We start from the raw sequence: 19,591 nt of genomic DNA, 5'->3' as shown, positions 1-19,591 counted from the left end.
GAAGTTGGTTGATTAAGTGATCAGTAGTTTGAAAGGCATGGGTCCAAAAGGTGAGAGGCAGATTTGCATGATGGAGAAGTGAGAGTCCGATTTTGACTATGTGTCTGTGACATAATAAGAATAACCATCATTTGAAGGTTGTACTGGTCCCCATACATCTGAGTACACCAGTTGTAATGGTTTGGTGGGTGTAAAAGAATTTGGCCCAAAGGGTAATTTGTGGCTTTTATTTATAGAGCACGAATCACATTGAAAAGAAATTGCTGAATTTTTATTACATGATAGTCCTAAATGATTTAAAAGAAACTTGAAAATTTTGGTAGACGGATAACCAAGCTTGTGGTGCCAGGAGTTGATGGATTGATTTGAGAAGACAATAGAGTTTATTCTTGGAAGCTTTTGAAGTGAGCAGATAGCTGCATAGTAGATATCATTGATGTTCACTCCCCGCATGAGAATTGTGCCCGTGCGTAGGTCCTTTACAAGAAGGAAGTAAGGAAAAAAAATTCAACAAACACTTTGTTAGATTTGTAGAGTTTAGCCACTGAAATACGATTCTTTCGCAGCTGAGGAACGAATAGAACATTATGTAAGTTTAAAGGAAGAGAAGAGGTGGGAAGAATAGAGTGACCAGTATGAGAGATGGATAGTCCTTTACCATTTCCTAACACGGTCTCATCAAGTCCTCCATATTCTGAAAGAGTGTGGAATGAAGCTGGGTTGGATGCCATGTGATGAGATGCTCCGCTGTCAAACATCCATGGTGGTGTGGTGGAGGCGGAGCTTGCTGTAGTGGTGTTGACCATAGGGCTAGTTGTGGAGTTCATGGAGATGCTGATATTGTTTTCTTTAAGAAACCGTGAAAGCTTCCTGCATTCTTTAGTCTCATGTCTAGGTATATTACAGTATTGACAGTAGCTATTGTTTCTGTTGCCTCTTTGGTAGTTGTTACCTCCATTGTTTTCTCCCGGGGAACGAGATGTTCTAGTGCCTGAATTTTTGTTGTTATTGAACCTGGCTTGGTTTTGATTATCATAGTTTGATTTTGGTGGATAGCGATTGGAGTATTTTTGAGTATTGTTGACTGTGGCTATGACTGATGAGGTTTGGGTTTCTTTTAGGGTTCGCTCATGGTCAAGTAGTTTGTCAAAGAGATCAAGAAATTTGATGGGTGTTTCACGAATTTTAATGGCAGAAGCAATATGCGTGTAGTCATCACCTAGCTGACCTAATATATGGACAATTAAGTCCTCTTCATCTACAGGACTTTGAGCTAATGGAAGATCATTAGCGATATTTTTCATGTCACGGAGAAATTCAGTAATGGAACGTGTGCCTTTGGGATTGTTTGCTAATCTTGATTTTAATGAAATAATTCGAGACCTAGAAACACTTGCTTAACTTTCTGTGAGGCGTTTGAAAGCTTCATGTGTAGTTTCAGCAGAGGAGACAATAGGTTGAATGGTTTCTGAGCAACTTCCTAGTAGTGCACCAAGAATGATTTGATCTTGTCCATACCAGAGGTATATACAGGATTTGCCTTTGATGTGCTTTCGATGGTTAGAAATTTGGATGGAGCTACTGTAGACTCGTCGACATAGTCTTCGAGACCTAACCCAGTTAGGGTTGTAATGACTTGTTTCCTCCAGACAGGAAAATTATTGGCAGTAAGTTTTATTGGAAATTGGGTATGGGTTGTGACTTCAACGACATTTAACAGGGTGATTGAAAGTGGGATGAGAATGGAGGATAAGTTGGATTGAAATTGAGACTCTTAGTAGCTATTATAGCTCTGATACCATATAAAGGCAAATTATTGTGACTGAATGACTTGATTGTATTCCCAGATTTACATGCCTTGTATAGGCAGATTACAACATATTACAAGCTTCTAATTTGAATGAATCTACAGGAGAAATTATAGGATCTGTTTGACTATATATTTGAATACATAAATTGAATACAGGGAATTGGAAACGTGTTGTATAGCTTTGGGCTATTGGGATTCATTTGGGCTGCTGCGACTTTGGATTGGGCTATATATCCTTGATACGTACATCCAAACAAGGTAAGAATATAACATGTAGGTGATTGTCTCTTCACCAAGCCTCCACCGTGATCTGAATTTACATAGACAACCAAACCATCACTGCATTTTCTAGCATCATAAGCTATTCAGATATTAGGCGTTCCTTTCAAGTAGGCATAATCTACTTGACTGTTTACTAGTAAGCCTTCCCCAAATTGCTCATAAACTTGCTTACCACACAAACTTCATTAGGCAGATTAGGTCTAGTATATACCACAACATACATGCTTACCATCAGACGTTTCCTTCGAGTACACAAAATTATAAAATTTGTTTTGAATTTAGCCATGATAAAATGGTAAATAAATCAAACCTTTTGTAACATTTTATTAGAGACTGTTAAAACCATAAAGAGATTTCTTTAACAAACACATGACTTTCTTGGTGTCAAGGAACCCCTTTCGAGATATATATACATGTTTTCTTCTATGTTACTATACATAAATGAAGTTTTTACATCAAGATTCTCAAGCGCCAAACTAAATGCACTCAATAGGGCCAATAAAACCTATTTTTTTGTGTTTCATAAAAGATGAAAAAACATCATGATAGTTTATTTGTTTATCCATTCCTTTTGTGAGAACCATTTACCACTAAACTTGCTTTAAATCTCACTGATTCAACCAAAACCCCTTCTTTTCTTTTGAAGACCCATTTACGCCCTTCTAGTTTTGCTCCATTTTGTAAAGGTGATAGAACTCATCATTCTCTTTAAGCGAATGCATTTCTTCATTCATTATAACTAAGCAATCGTATACTTCTTTATTCACAATAGCCTCTTTATATAATCTTGGCTCATTTGAACCAATATCATCTCTAACTGTCAATGTATACATAACTGAAACAATGTGACAAGTATTAACACATCCTGTATTGCATATCCGAGGGGTTTTAAATGTTTCTTTTTTGCTTCCCTTTTGCTATAGATTTTGAATCCCTTTCTTCTTTCTCAACATCACTGCTTTTGCCTTTAATTAATTCGACAGACTAGCATATATACATATACATCTTGCTGTAAATGGTTCATTCAATCTGCAATCCCTTTTTATTGTGGTGTGTGTTGTATAGTGCGGTGCCTCACTATACCTTCCTTTTGTAGAAGTTACCAAATAGTGTATTGCAAAACTCTAACCCATTAAGTGTTGCGAGTGTATTTACTTCACTTGCATTACATTCCTTTGACACTCTTTTATAGAAATTTATCTTCCTAATTACTTCTCCACCAAGTAATCCTTGTATACTTAAGATTAACATTCCCTTCTTGGTAATGTGACCCAATACACGATATCCGAACTCTGTTTTGTAATCACATCTCTCCAAAGATTGAGAAATAACCAACGTTCTTTTTAGCGAACTTCCGTTTAGAAAATAAAATTCATGTTGTAGTTTCCTTTTCATTATAACGAGAGCACTGTTTGAGACTTTAACCAATTATTTTCCTTGGAATACATGAGTGCATGTTTGACTAAAGTTCCAAGATACATCAAATTCTTCCTAAGATCAGGAACATACTATCAATATTTTTTAGTAGATTTCTAACCATACATTCATGCATTTTAATATGCACATTCCCTTTTTCCAGAACCGAATAATACAAACCTCATAAATGTTACCCCTAAACAACACCTTTTTCCACTATGAGACTTGAACCCACAACCATTTAGGGAAGGACATATTTTCAAACGCTTGATATCACAAGGTTAATTATGAGCCCTTTGGTATCGTGCCACTTACTTTGATACGCCGTATCCTTTCATCACCTAAATTTACCTCACCATTCCATTCCTCGAAAAGGAAACGAATAAATCTTGTTAAAAAGTCATATGATAAGATGCACTAATGTACAAGATCCAAGTGTATCCGGAACTAGTATTACAAGTACATTTAGAATATCACTTATGTCACCCTTGTAAGAATTATCTTATAAAATCACATCAACACTGAAACCATTACTTGATTCTTGCCTTACCGCTTCCTTTTCTTTATTGTAGACAATCTCTTTTAATATGACATCGTTCTTAACACTGCTAGCATTTAACCTTAGCTTAAGCTTTAGACTTGGAACATGACTTTCCCATGTTGTTACCCTCTTTAACTTGTCTTCTTCCCTTCCCTACAAACAGACTTGGACTTGAACAGAACCCTCGTCGCTACCATAAATGTTTCATTATAGTTCCTTGGAGAGTAAAGCATCATTCACATCACTGATAGTATCGTTCTACCATGTAACATGGAATCAACAAAATTCTCATATAAATTAGGTAGAGAACACAACTTAGGGCTTGATCTTCATATTTAATTTTAACCTCAACGCTTGATAAATCAAGAATAATATGATTAAAAATTTCCAAATGAGTACTTTCTGTCATCGGGAGGGTATACAAATATTTCTTTTGATACATCTGATTTGTGAGATAGTTATTATGATATGCACATAAATTGGTACGTACATTTCCTAATAATAGTAGTTTGATCCAGAACCTCTTGTAGCAGTTCATAAGTCAGACAGACATAACGTAACTGTGATATGCTCTTTTGCCAGAATATTGTCCTTTGCATCCGAAATCGTCTCCTTTGATAGGCGCACCTCTCCCTATGATGCCGCCACACAACCTTGTTGAACTAGAAGATATTTCATCTTCAACTTCCATAATGTGTAGTCATTTGATCCGTTGAACTTATCCAAATCAAAATTGTAAGACAATATCACATCAACCAAGAAATCTAGACGCTGCAATAACCTAGCTTTCATACCACTTGGTGTGCAAGCAAGTAGTGCAATCAAGAAAAACGACATAAGTGATTAACATTGTGTGGTCGATGTGACCTACCTCCACAGGAATCGGGAAGGGGATCTTTTATACTATTCGACTATTGACAAAAAGTTATGAGATACAAATACATGTAATCGTAAACCCTTGTAATTAAATGACAGACCCTCTACCCCCTCACCCCATAGGACAAGTATTTGTCGTGGACGGCTTCGGGACTAACGACCCTCGACGTACTCCAAACACTTATCCCTTTAAAAATTGTCATTCAAAGTTTATCACTTTGTTTTTTGTCTTGTTTAACGGTGTTCGTTTGGATAGTTCAGTACGATTGAATCCAATCAATTGAATCCAATTGGTTTCGGTTTTCAAAACATAAATATCAATAATCCAAATAAAATCTAAATTCAATCCAAACCACCCAAATTACAATTTTTACAATTCAATTTTTAGGAGCATGTGCATTTTAAAAAATATATAAATTCAATGGTAGCCAACGATATAAAAACAAATACTTTATCTTTTGAATTAAAATACATAAACAACTACTAAGATATTTTTATTATAATTCAGTTTTCTTATACGTAAAAAAAACTTTTGAGAAGTATATTAAAGTTTATTATTGGTTGAGTTTTTTTAGTCGATTCAAAGATGATTTGGTAAATCAATATATGATTAAAAGTATAGATACAAAATAAAAAATATAAATTTATGAAATTTTGGTTTTTTGGTTGCTTCACTTTTTTATAAACCAAAATGAATATAATATAATAAAATAATAACTCAATGTTGCTGAAAACCAATAAAAAATGTGAATATTTGAACCATATATTCCAATCCAAAGTGTATAATTGGAAATAGGGATGTTATTCGGGTCGGAACCGAACCGAACCGAACCGAACCGACCCGAACCCGAATAAACCGAAAACCGAATTAGGGTAATTATATGAACCGAAAACCGAACCAAATAAGCAAATAAGGGTTCGGTTCGATTCGGTTCGGGTATTATTCGATTCGGTTCGGTTCCGTCTCGAATAACCCAAATAACATGTACAAGATGATTAAGGACCCGAATAACCCAAATAACATTTACAATGTGATTATAAATATTGTATTTTGTATGACTTTTGTAGCTTATGATAAACACAAATAACACAGATTAACTATTCTTGATATATAAAATGTAAAATTCAACCACCACATTCTTAAGATATAGTTATTAAGCAACATATTAAATACTAAACATTAAACATCTAAAACACCCAAAAATCTATCTATAAGTATATAAGTTAAACATTAAACATTACGTGGGTATTTGGGGTAACAATCGATAGAACACAAGACCAAATAAGCAATCGTGCAAGTGGAAAAAAAAATGTGACTTTTCATATTCGGTTCGGTCCTTTTGGACCGAATAAGCCCTTATTCAGGTAACCCGGACCGAATAACCCGAAAACCGAATAAGCCTTATATAAGATACCCGAAAACCGAATCGAATTGCTTATTCGGGTCTAATTCGGTTCGGTTCGGTTCGGTTTTCGGTTCAGTTCGGGTTTTCGGGCCAAATTCTCATCCCTAATTGGAAATTTTGTTTTATTAACCCAGGTTATTTATTGGATCACCAATATCCAAATCAAACTCTAAAATGGTAAGAATTAGTTATACCGGTGATGTGATTTTAGTACACAATTCTTCTTCAAATTTTGTACAAATGTGCAATGGATGAAAATGCAAGGTTGAAACATGATATCTTTAAACATTTAACCTAGTCTAACTTTGTATGAAAGCGTAAGGTCATATCGAATAAACTTCACTAATTTTGTTTTGTATGTACATAGTTATGATAATTATATATGTAGTACAAAGATGATCTATTGATTCTAATTAACTCATTCTTTATCTGTAAAAATTCCGACTAGGTCCTGATTAATCTCCGATTAATCCTTAGGTGCTACTCGACTGATTAGAGGGCGCCCAACGATTAATCACTGTATACGCAATAAGTGAAGCAATAGAAAATGATGAAATTTTAATATTTTGAAGAAATTCTATCTCAATAGAAACTATTTGACGAATTATTAGTGTTGTATTAATCTTATTAACCTATTTTGTTACGATATTAGTGGTCTTTACTAACTTTGTGATGATATTACTCATATTTAATTTTTTTAAATTCAACAAATTAGCAGTTAGTGGCCCCCGATTAATCTCCGCTTAACCGATTATTCCCTTAAGCCCAGTCTACCGATTAGTCGAACGCTTTTTACAACCTTGCTCTTTATACACACAGGTGTGTGTGTGCGCGCGCGTACCGTGCTTGTGTGTGTACTACAAGCGCCAATTATGTGTGTGTGCAGCGCCAATTATAACCCCAATCATCATACAACCATCTAAGAAATGGAAATGTATGATTGGTACCCAACAAATGTAATCTTAGCCGAACTTATTTTTAAATATGGTGTAAGCTTAGTATCCCTCTTCTTGCTTAATTTGCAGCCAACAGAGCTCAAGACAGACGCACTTAACAAGATGGATAAATTAAAATTGCTCCACTTAAAATTTGTGTATCTTGACGGGTCCTACGAGAATGTTTCACCAGATTTAAGATGGCTCTGCTGGTTTGGCTTCCATTTAAAAACCATACCCTCTGACTTATCCATGGGAAAGTTGGTGGCCATAGATATGAGCTATAGCAACTTGGAAGTATTTGAACCACCTATGGTAGGGAATTTGGTATCCTCTTTTTAAGGCTTCTCCATTTAACTTCTTACTTTTTAATGGTCTTTATGCAGACATCTAGTGCTACATAAATCTTCTTACTTTTGCTACAGGTTCTTCAAGCACTAAAGATTCTGAATTTTAAAGACTCATACAATCTATTTGAAATCCGCAACATATCCCGGATCCCTCATCTTGAGATTTTGATTCTTTGGAACTGTCACAGATTGGTTCGTGTTTGTGAAGCCATTGGAGACTTGAAGTCTCTTGCACTACTGAACATGACAGGGTGTAAAAACCTGTTCAAGAAGGAGCAAACAAATATGTTAGTAGGGATAGAGGCTTTTACTTTTCGTGGAGGAGTTGCCAAACAACCTACATTTTCCTTCCCACATTCATTACGACAGCTGTTCCTCAAGGACTGTAATCTTGAGAGTACTGATTCTTTTCCTCTGAGCTTCAGCGTGCAACTGTCTTTGGAGTACTTGAATTTATGCAATAGTCTATTTGAGTTTTTGCCTTACTATAATCATCTTAAACATCTTCGGGTCCTGGACTTGAGTTTTTGCACAAGACTTAAATGGCTTCTTTGTCTGCCAAGTACACTTGCAGAATTGTATGTATATTACTGTAAATCACTGGAGAGAATAACTTTCGAATCACCTAGATTCACATTGCAAGAGTTTGGCTATGAAGGCTGTATAAGTTTGTACGAAGTTGAAGGCTTTATAAAATTGGTGCCTGTAGCTAAACTTGAAGAATATGATTTGGGGCATATGAAGTGGCTAAAAGAATATCAAAATCATGAGGTGTGCCTGGTTGGGGATGATGAGCTCACTGTAGGCAGAAGTTCATGTGTCCAGGTTAGTTGAATCTTTTGCAAGCACATGCATAAACACACACAAGCACATCGACACATACCACATGCATATATACAAACTGAGTATACGTTAGTACATTTTGTGGCACAGATGTTGTATGAATTCGATATAATGAGCACATCTCTGCCAGACATAAAGGATCCAAACATGAAGCCTAAGTATGTATCAGAATTATCGTCTTTGTATTTTAACGTGCCTTCGGATCCCAGGAATAGGAAGCTCAAAGGACTTGATGTAACTTTCAGATATACAGTATATGGTGATGATTGCGCATGGTTCTGTAAAATCTGTACGACTCGTGGTGTTGATTTCATGTACAACCCCAAAGTTTTCGGCAAATCTGATTATGATAAAGTTGGTGTATGGTTAAGCTATTGGCCAATTGGAAACACTTTAGATGTTGGAGATACAGTAAATGTCTCTATTGTTGTAAAGGGTGGATTGGAGGTACACGAATGTGGTGTAAGCCTTATTTACGCTGATGATAAAGTAGTTGAGGAAACCTTGGAAAATAACAAGGGATGGGTAGAAATTCTTGGAGGAGATTTGTCTGGATTTCAACTAAGCACAGGATCATACTATCTTTGTCGCCGTGATTTCTTTGGGTTAATGGAGGTTGACAGACTGACTCCTGACTGGTTTAGAATTCTAGTTGGTGATACTGTTGAGTTTATAGGTATGTCAATCTTGTCAAACTAATTTTACGCATTAGTAGTAAGATTTATGCTGCACACAGAGATAGTTCATCTTATGATACCTTGTTACGTACAGAGGTACAAGGATGGAGAAAGACAGGTCGACCTAAGCAGATGAATCTATCATTTACAGAGTTAAAAACAGTTAGATGCATCGTCCATGGTCCGGAATTGGTAAGCTTTGTTTTTTTTCGCATGAACTCATTGCATGATTAATAATATGAAGGGCCTATACAGTTGTCTTCTACTCGAGTACCCGGCCTTTGCGGTTGGTATAAGATGAATAGGACCTTTGTGATCTGGTTCATCATAACAATTCTTACTACTTGCCATTGATAAAAATTAAACCCAATGGGGTTATATAATTCAATTACAATTGATATACTTCTCAAATCCCCATTCCTATTGCATTATATGATACAATTATGTTCGATAGAAAAGTCTGTCGGGTTTTATTTTTTTATTTTTTATTTTAAAAAAAATATATTACATGAGTTCACATATGACAAAAGATTTATCAACCCTTTACACCTTTTGGTAATTAATGCTAATTTGGTGTAATTATCGGGTTGTGCTAATATGGATCTCGTGTTTATGGAAATCAAATAGGAGGAAATCTACAAGATTGCAGAGATGTCAAAATTATCTTCGGCAGATCAAACTTTGCAGTTCAAATACAACACACCTGCGGAGAAAATGAAATCTGCCACATTTTCTGAATTTAGTGATACATTAACGAAGGTAATTTTCAATATTACATAAGGATTAAAGTGTTGGGACATGCAACATGATTGATATTACCTAAGTTTCAGCCTCGTTATCACTTTGCATTCACCAAACGGCCTTTGACCTGATCGTAAGAAGTGACTCTAGAGGTCATAGTTCAAGTCTCTTAGGAAATATAAATGATATTTAGGAGTAGGTTAACCACTTTGCTACTTCAAAAAAAAATATCACTTTACATTCCCATCATACTCATTTTAGTCGGCATGTTATATCAGCCATGCTCCATATTTAGATTCTCCCTAGACAAGGACCACCTATGGCTACTTGCTTATTAGTTAAACCCACATCTTGTTTTTCCAAAGTTTTTTTTACCAAATAAGGGGCATGCACCATCTTTTAGTGGATCTTCCACTGTTAGCACATATAACATGATCGATATTTGAATACCTGGCTACTTGAGAGTGTCGTGTGTCCTTGACTAGTCACATAGACCGTCGAGCATCGTTGTTTCGTCAAAAGTGTGGAGAACACATTCCATTAGCAATGATTCCATTGTGAGTATGAATCACATGAATACCTTGAAAGTATACTTTAGATATTTTATCTGACTGCATGAACGATTCGTGAGTTGCAAGTTCTCTTAATCACTACAATATGAATAGAATCGATTCGTGAGTTACAAGTTCTCTAAATCACTACAATATGAATAGAATCCTCTTACCTTGATCGTTGTCCAAAAAAAGAAAGGAAGTAGTTGACACTTCTAATCAGGAGTATAATATTTGCTTCCACTCTTTGAACTAGAATGATTAGAACTGAAGTGGCTAGAGCCTAGAGGTCTCTATATATTAGATATATGAAAATGACCATGGAAGCCATTTTGAATCATCCAACGAAAATGGAGTCTAAGTACTTGTAGTCAAAGACACATAAACTCTTGTGTGTCTTATCATTATACTCCTATGAAACTAGACGAATATACATACGTTGCGTAGAATATAAAAGTATATTTGAAATCTTTACAAATATATGTTTTTTTTTAATATATTAATGATGTTGTTATTACCCCTTATATAATAAATTTTTTAAAAAGTTAGGTATAAATATTGTTTTTATGAACTATATGATAATGTAGACATCTTTTAAAATTCTATAATATCAATTTTCTCAATGACCTCTAACTGTTGGTTACTCATGAATAAAATTAGATATAATATATGGTTTAATGATATTTATAGCTGTTGTTATGATTAATTAATTTTAAAAAGTTTATTTGTTTAAGATTTTAATTTCTATCAATGTATTTATTTAACACATCAAAAATTGTTTTTGTTTTTCTAAAGGTAACGATATAATTTTTGTATATAATGTTACCTTTAACTGTTGTTGTTGTAAGTTATTTAAAATAACGTATTTGAAAACTCTTAATTATATTAATTTGGTTTCAGAAATTTAACTTCTTAAAATTCATTTGATGAATATTGTTAGTGTTTTTTATTGTAAGTATTTAAAACAACAAACATTGTTTTTGTTTTTAAAGATAATATTATAATTTTGTTCTTATATAATATTACTTTTAACTATTTTTATTGTAAATTATTTTTAAACTATTTATTTGAAAATTCCTAATGATTATAAAAAATGGTTCCATGGTTTTTTTTTAATTAAGGATTACAATTTAGGTTTAACACTATAATTTATAACTATTAATAAAATAATTTAGAGTAAATTACACGAATGGTGCCTATAGTTTAGGGTAATTAGCATGTTTGGTCCTTAATTTATTTTTTTAATTCGGAAGGTCCTTACTATTTGCTTTTGTTATGCGATTGGTCCCTATCTTACCTAAAAAGACTATTTTGCCCTTGATTTTTTAATTTATTTAAATAAACACACTCCCAAGCCCACCCTCTCACCTTACCTTACTTACCCCATCATTTTTCCCTTTTTAAATAATATTTTTTTTAGTTAAGACATGGACCAAATGCGTAACAAAAACAAATAGTAGGGACCAAACGCATAACAAAAACTAATAGTAGGGACTTTCCAAGTTAAAAAAATAAGTTAGGGACCAAACGTGCAAATTACCCAAACCATAGGAACCATTCATGTAATTTACTCTAATTTAGCTATTTTTCATAAAATCATAAATTATACAAAAATTGTAATTTTAAAATGACAATTGCTCATATACAAGAATATATTTAAACTAATAAGTTAATTATAATATTTTAAAAAGCTGAAGTCATAATTTTATAAATAGAAGTAAAATATGATATTTTAATATTATAGTTTAGTTAATTTATAATTAGAATTTAGTTTTTCCATTAATTTAACATTATTAACCAATTTATAAGAATTATTAGAAATAAATGGAAAGTCTAGGAGGTTTCAAATGTATGTGTTGCAAGTAAAAATGTCTCTTTTATAAGTATATATAAATATGGATATAGATAAGGGATACAAAATATAGACATAGGGAAATCATAATCTAGGAAAAGATGACCCACAAACAAGCCTAACTAGGAAATATTACATATATACATTCTAATATGCCTCCTCAGGGTAGAGCATAAATATTAACCATCTCTAGCTTGTTAAAAATATTAGAAATTCTGCTACCAAGTAACGCTTTAGTGAAGACACCATGTTAACTTTCTATTCTAACATAAGGCATAGTGATAGTTTCATCTTCAATCTTTTCGCGAGTAAAGTGGCAGTCAACCTCAATGTGTTTGGTCCTTTCATGAAAATCAGGATTGTTTGAAATGTGAATGGATGTTTGATTGTCACGGCATTAGTTTATTGGTTAGTTTGAGGGCAACCAATCTCACCAAGTAGGTGATATAACCATATATATCGGTTAACTGGTGGTTTGGATCATAATCATTTATTCATATTCCATACTTAACTAACATTTAGTTTCTTTCTCTAGTTCCAAGAAACTAGATCCCCCCCCCCCCCCCAAAAGATAGTATCTTGTAGCGGACCACGTGTTTGTAGGATCACCATCATAGTAAGCATCTATATCATGATGGCTATAATTTTGGTATAAAATTCCAAAAGCCTATTTCACCTTTTAGATATTTTAAAATATGGGCAACAACATCCCAATGTGAAGTTATTTGAGATGGCATGAATTGGCTTACAATATTCACTGGGAAAGTAATGTTTGGTTGTTTAATTGTCAAATGGTTCAGCTTTCCCACAATTCTTCTGTGCTTTTCCGGATTCTCGAAGGATCTCCATCATGTGCTGCTTAACATTCGAAATCCTAGGAGCTTCACATGGTTTTATTCAATCATACCAAATTTACTCAATATATCCAAGCTATGCTTCCATTGAGATAAAAATATCATTTCTAATCACGAGATACTTCAGTTCCTAACAATATTTAAAAGGACCTATATCTTTTGTTTGAAATCGGCATGTAAGAAAATCTTTCAACTTCTTACTTTCAAGCTCTTTACTACCTAATCACTATATCCTCAACAACCACAATAAGTAAGATGCATCCGAAAGCATACCTATATCATCAATGTATGATAAATACATCCAAGAAATGCTTATGTTGAGATAAACAAATTCCTTTTAGAGCACGAGAGACTTAAATCTTTTAACTTCTTAATTCCAGTTTTTTACTATCCCTAATCACTATATCATCAAGATACATAATAAGCAAGGTGCATCTGAAAAGCATACCTAACTAAAGAATACTAAGTGATCGTTTGACCTTCGTTGTAAGCCAAATCATTTACCACCATGTTTGATTGTCTAAACTGTTGAGTGTGAATCCACGGAGGTTGTTGAGTGTGAATCCACAGAAAAGTTGGTCAAAAATGGCAGGAAACCAGGAACCATGTGTGAAGCCACAACTGGTCAAAAATGGCAGGAAACCAGGAACCATGTGTGTTTCCATCTCTATATAAGAGATTCATCTGTATTTGTAAAAGCTTGTATCTAGAGTAACACAGAAAGAGTGCAGATTAGCACCAAGAAATATAAATTCCTAGTTACCGGTGGACGTAGGTCAGAGAAGGACCGAACCACATTAAATCCCTCGTGTTCATCCTTGTGTTCTTGTTTTTCGTGAGCTGTGTGTGTGTTTAGAGTCGTGTGTTAAGTGTCTCGATCCTAACAAGTGGTATCAGAGCCTTGGTTTAGCTCCAGAGGGTGATTTTCTGTTTTTTGGTCGAAATTTTTTTTTCGTCAAAAACGATTTTGGTGTATACCGTTGGAAAGGTCTCGTTCCGAAGATTCCGAAAATATTTTTTTCTGAATTTTTTGACCACCGGAAGACGTCCAAATCGCCGGTCAAAGGTTTGCCGGAATAGTGACCGGGAAAACCAGTTCGCCGGAGAAGACGACACTGTAGCACCAGACACTGTAGCAGTCCGCCGGAGAAGACACTGTAGCAGGCACTGTAGCAACACTGTAGCAGATTTGAAAATTTGCAATTTGGCCCCTGAATTTCCAGAATATTGCAAGATAGGTCATTGTTCTTTCAGAAAATGGCAGAAAGCAGTAAGCTTCAGATTGAGAAGTTTGATGGGAAAGATTTTGGTTGGTGGAAGATGCAAATTGAAGATTTGCTCGTGCAGAAACACTTGGACGCAGTTTTAGGTGAAAAACCGGAGGCGATGACACAGGCAAACTGGGAGACTTTGGATAAGAAGGCCAAGGCATTTATTAGACTGACGTTGTCAAAGGATGTTGCCTTCAATATTTTGAAGGAGACCTCGGCAAAGGGAATCATGGAGGCATTGTCTAATATGTACGAGAAGCCGTCGACAGCAAATAAAGTCTTCCTGATTCGGGAACTAGTCAACACGAGGATGAGGGAAGGAAGTTCAGTTACAGTACACATCAACAATTTGAACTCGATTTTATCCAGACTTGGGTCAGTGGGAATAAAATTTGAGGACGAAGTTCAAGCTTTACTACTGTTATCATCATTACCTGACAGTTGGTCCGGAACAGTTACAGCCGTTACTAGTTCCGCAGGATCGAAAGAGCTCACTTTTGAGGGAATTCGGGATTTAATTCTAGGCGAAGACGTCAGACGAAGAAATTCCGGGGAATCATCAAGTGAACAATTGAATGCGGTCAGAGGTAGAAGAAATAACAGAGGTAGTGGGAGCGGGAACAGGAGAAGGAGTCAGTCGAGGACTCGAAATGATGTGACTTGTTGGAACTGTAAAGAGGTTGGACATTTCAGGAATCAATGTCCAAAAGACAAGAAAGAAGTTAACGTTGCAGTAGACCATTCAGATGATGATGTTTTGATCTGTAGTGTGGAGAGCAATGTGGATTCCTGGGTTATGGATTCGGGTGCTTCATTTCACGCTACCCACATCCGTGAAGCACTGCGGAATCTGAAAGAAGGGGATTTTGGTAAGGTAAGACTGGCGAACGATGAGGTTCTTAATGTGACGAGCATATGTGACTTAGATCTGAAGACTCCAGTCGGTCCATGGACTTTGAAGGATGTCCGGGTAATTCCAAGTCTGAAGAAACAGTTGATTTCTGTTGGGCAGTTGGATGAACAGGGACACGAGGTTAAGTTCAGGAATGGGCAGTGGAAGGTTGTCAAAGGAAATCTTGTGATAGCTCGTGGACATAAGAAGGGTTCATTATATATGGTCAGATTACCATCTGAGGGAGTAACCGTCCCAGTTCAGAAGAAAAACAAAATCCGGTTCATAGAGTCTCGTGGACAGAAGAAGGTTTGCTTTGCAGATGGCAAACCCAGAGTCACAGGTCAGATTCAGGTTGAACGTGTTTGGAACGGTTCAGAAAAACCAGTCAACGGCATTCATAGCAGTGGGAGCATGGGCTTTGTTTCAGCTAGAATACCCAGAACACAGTGGGTTAAGAGAACCAGTATTCCATCTGTAAAAGTCTCTCCAGATTATCTGCTTCACATGGAGAGTGTTGTTTGTTCTCAGGATGTTCCAGGATCGGGCAGTTCATTTCAGTGGGAGCCGGTGGAGACAGAGAACAGGTAAATTGAAGAGAAGGCAGGGTAACTAGGAAGGAGTTAAGATCAATTTTTTTTTTTAAATACAGATGCACAGTTGAAGCACAGGTGAAGATTTTTCTATGGCTTCAAGTGGGAGATTGTTGAGTGTGAATCCACGGAGGTTGTTGAGTGTGAATCCATAGAAAAGTTGGTCAAAAATGGCAGGAAACCAGGAACCATGTGTGAAGCCACAACTGGTCAAAAATGGCAGGAAACCAGGAACCATGTGTGTTTCCATCTCTATATAAGAGATTCATCTGTATTTGTAAAAGCTTGTATCTAGAGTAACACAGAAAGAGTGCAGATTAGCACCAAGAAATATAAATTCCTAGTTACCGGTGGACGTAGGTCAGAGAAGGACCGAACCACGTTAAATCCCTCGTGTTCATCCTTGTGTTCTTGTTTTTCGTGAGCTGTGTGTGTGTTTAGAGTCGTGTGTTAAGTGTCTCGATCCTAACATAAACCTAGCATAAGGGGACTGCTTTAAACCAGATAGAGATTTCTGTAATTCGCAGATGTTGTCATACTCCCCCTACCAAGAAATCTGATTGCTTTCTTAATGTAAATTTCCTTATGTAACTAACCATGCATATATGTTTTCTTGACATCTAGCCGATGATGGCCAAATAATACGTAGAAACTAGAGAAAAAAATACATAAATGGATAATAACTTATCCACTAGAGAAAAAGATTTTGAATAATCAACTCTGTAGGTTTGAGCACATGCTTTGGAAACTAACTGTGTTTTTAGTCAAGCCACCGAATTGTCTGGACAAACATTTAGATCGAATATCCAATTACAACCAATCATCTGTTTACCTACATGCCAATCTATGAGGGCCTATATACTGTTACGATCAAGTGCATTAATTTCTTCAATCATAACAATCCAACATCTATGATTGGCCAGTCGAGGTAGAAAACAAAGAATCATAATTTGTAGATAACTTATCATAAAAAACAAACAAGGAAATAAGGAAATTAAGGCCATGACCTGTAAACATTAGGGTGATGGATAACCAAGGGAATAAGGATCATTGTTAGGTGAATCTGTTGACGAAGATGGTAACATATGTTAATATGATGTAGGACGTTATCGCCATGGTATACTTGAACAATTATTATCTTAGCCGACTCTTTAGGTTTTGTAGAGACAAATAGGCTAGATGCCTCAGGTGAACACAGATCAAGAACTAGTATGGTATATACCAAAAAGTCATTTATGTCCACCGGTGTCATCTGTGATTCGTAAATTGGAAATAAGGGTAATTTTTCATGAAGCGTATCTTTGTGAGATACAATATATGGAATAATGATTTTGTAGGGAATAAAGTTTAGAGTGGAATTCTACGATCCAAAACAACAGAAGGCATATAATTGAGGAGAGAAACATCATACCAAAAGGTTTTAAGAACAACCATTTGGAATAAAAAGATCTCGTTACCTCAACTAAATGATGTTATTCCGTTTTGAAATGCCAATTTGAGTTGGTGTGTCAACGTATGAAGACTCATGAAGAATTCCATGTTGGCGCATGGCAAATATTCTCTCTTTTTTTTATTATTACGTAGAGTTTGGATGGAACCTTTGAAGAGTGTTTTAATCTCAACAGAAAAGGGACAAAATGTGTAAACACTTTTGATCAATTTTTAATAAAGTAGAGCAAGGTGGTTCGGGTATAATCATCATTAAAGGTAACAACATACTTAAAGCCACTCTCCTAAGTAATAAGATACAGACCCTAAACATCCAAATTAACTAACTAAAAAGGAGGAGTAACCCTCTTATTGACTATAGGTCCCATATGATATTGACTATAGGTCCCAAATGAACACATTGACATTTGGCAAATTGAAATGACTCACATGGTAAAGATGATAAATAAGAAAAGTCAGACATAATTTCTTTAAATTATGAAGAGAGGGATTAGTTAATCGACAATCAACTTCAATTAAATTCCGAAGAACGGGATTACCTAATAGACAATCAACTTCAAGAGGGGATAGTAGAATGAAGCAATATAACGAATGTGGTGATTCTAATGAAAATAGTGATTCTTCCATGAACAATAATTATGGGAGTTAGGATAACAACAAAACAAGTTAAGCACTTAAGAAAAATGTTAAACAAACATTGGTGAAACTTATGGAATAAAACTTCTGAAAAACTTAAATCAAATCTGAGCACATTATTTAATGTGGTTCGATCAAGGTGACCTAAGTCCAATGGAGAAGGAGAGAGAGGGATTTTACTAAACTTCCTAGAACGATTACAATCACTCATAAAGGTTACACCTCACTTGAGCTCTCAAAAATATAGAATATATCTTGCTTACTAACTACTCCAAAGGATGTGCTCTTAACCTAACAATGATTGCTCTATTATTTTACACACACAAGCATGTACTCACAAAGAATAATGAATGGGGATATGAAGCAACTTATAGGCAAGAATGGGAAACCCTAATTCTGATGGGCCATTCCCATCCATAATTAGCCTATGAGGGGGATGGCGTAATTTCCAACCAATCATGGAATGCTATGTAGGCAGTTTTGGAACCTTAAACCTTATGAGTATCACCCGTGAGAATCATCGATGAGCATCCTCCTTAAGCATCTTTAACTGATGAGCGTCCTCCTTGAGCATCATCAGTTCATGAGTGTCCTCATTGTGCACCTTCAACTGATGAGAATCCTCCTTGAACATATTCAACTGATAAACATCCTCCTTAAACAGTCATCTGCTACGATCACCATACAAATGACTTTCTTTAGGTTAACAACCCCTTTATTCATTATCTTGAAGTTTTTGGTCAGCTACATCTTAATCACAGTAATCTTCTACATGTTGGAACCATCAATTAACATGACATCAACATTCAACATGAGGATGATGTAAGATGAGCTTAACTTCTTCAAGTAACAACCATGATCAACCTCACGTCTTCTTAATATGTTCCTTTTCATAAAGTTATCAAACTTTAAGTACCACTACTTAGAAGTTAGCTTCATGTCATACATGTTTTTCGTCTTGTTGATTACCAACTTTATATTAATAGTTGTAAGAGCACTTTCTGGTTGTACCTTCTAGATGTCACCTTCTAGGTTATCATCATGGAGATCAGTTCTATTAATATCTAGCTGCATTAGATGGAGATTATCAAAGACCACTTCATTCAAGATGGAACTTATTGTAGTCATCTTTGCAACTGGAGAACCGTCCTTTATCTTCTCTTGGATTCCATTAACCACCAATCTCCCCTTACAAGTTTTTCTACCATCTATCTTATCCTTAACTTGAAACATCTGACTGTTCTATATTCTGCTCAACTCGTCATCCATAGCCTTGTCATACTATATTGAGTTCATCTTCAAGGCCTCTGGTTTTGAATCATTCTCATACATCAACAAGTTGTTGGTTGAGGGAGAATACCTCACTGGATTACTTTACTTAGTGGTCCCCTGGATAATAAGAGGTTTGATCTTTAAAATACCTACAATTTCACCCTCACAACTATTATCATCAGAGTGCCCACTCTTTCTAGATTTATCAAATCTCCTACTGATTCTTGAACATGTGCCTATCCTTTGACTAGTGATAGGTCATGCATGATTAAGGTATCCTCCCACTGAAGAAACTGTAGTGGGACTGTAAACACCAGGGTGAACTAAAACCGACTTCCCAAACT

The 19,591-nt window shown here is 35.4% G+C and overlaps 1 protein-coding gene across 4 annotated transcripts in view; it reads left to right on the top strand.

Moving 5' to 3' along the window:
• The window catches only part of LOC145125957 (disease resistance protein RPV1-like), a 55,395-nt gene that overhangs the window by 18,527 nt on the left and 17,277 nt on the right, over nucleotides 1-19,591 (top strand). For 3 of the 4 annotated variants that reach the window (XM_079061366.1, XM_079061367.1, XM_079061365.1), the window contains 5 exons: nucleotides 7,357-7,581; nucleotides 7,692-8,441; nucleotides 8,550-9,135; nucleotides 9,231-9,328; nucleotides 9,764-9,895. In XM_079061366.1, coding sequence (XP_078917492.1) covers nucleotides 7,357-7,581; nucleotides 7,692-8,441; nucleotides 8,550-9,135; nucleotides 9,231-9,328; nucleotides 9,764-9,895 — 1,791 coding nt within the window. The remainder of the gene's footprint in view (nucleotides 1-7,356; nucleotides 7,582-7,691; nucleotides 8,442-8,549; nucleotides 9,136-9,230; nucleotides 9,329-9,763; nucleotides 9,896-19,591) is intronic. The other variant, XM_079061368.1, reaches the window with a different exon arrangement.

This window comes from Lactuca virosa, chromosome 7 (genome assembly GCF_052849685.1).
Source record: "Lactuca virosa cultivar CGN04683 chromosome 7, Lactuca_virosa_CGN04683_v6, whole genome shotgun sequence".
NCBI classification, from domain to species: domain Eukaryota; kingdom Viridiplantae; phylum Streptophyta; class Magnoliopsida; order Asterales; family Asteraceae; genus Lactuca; species Lactuca virosa.
This window is presented reverse-complemented; position numbering and strand designations above follow the sequence as displayed.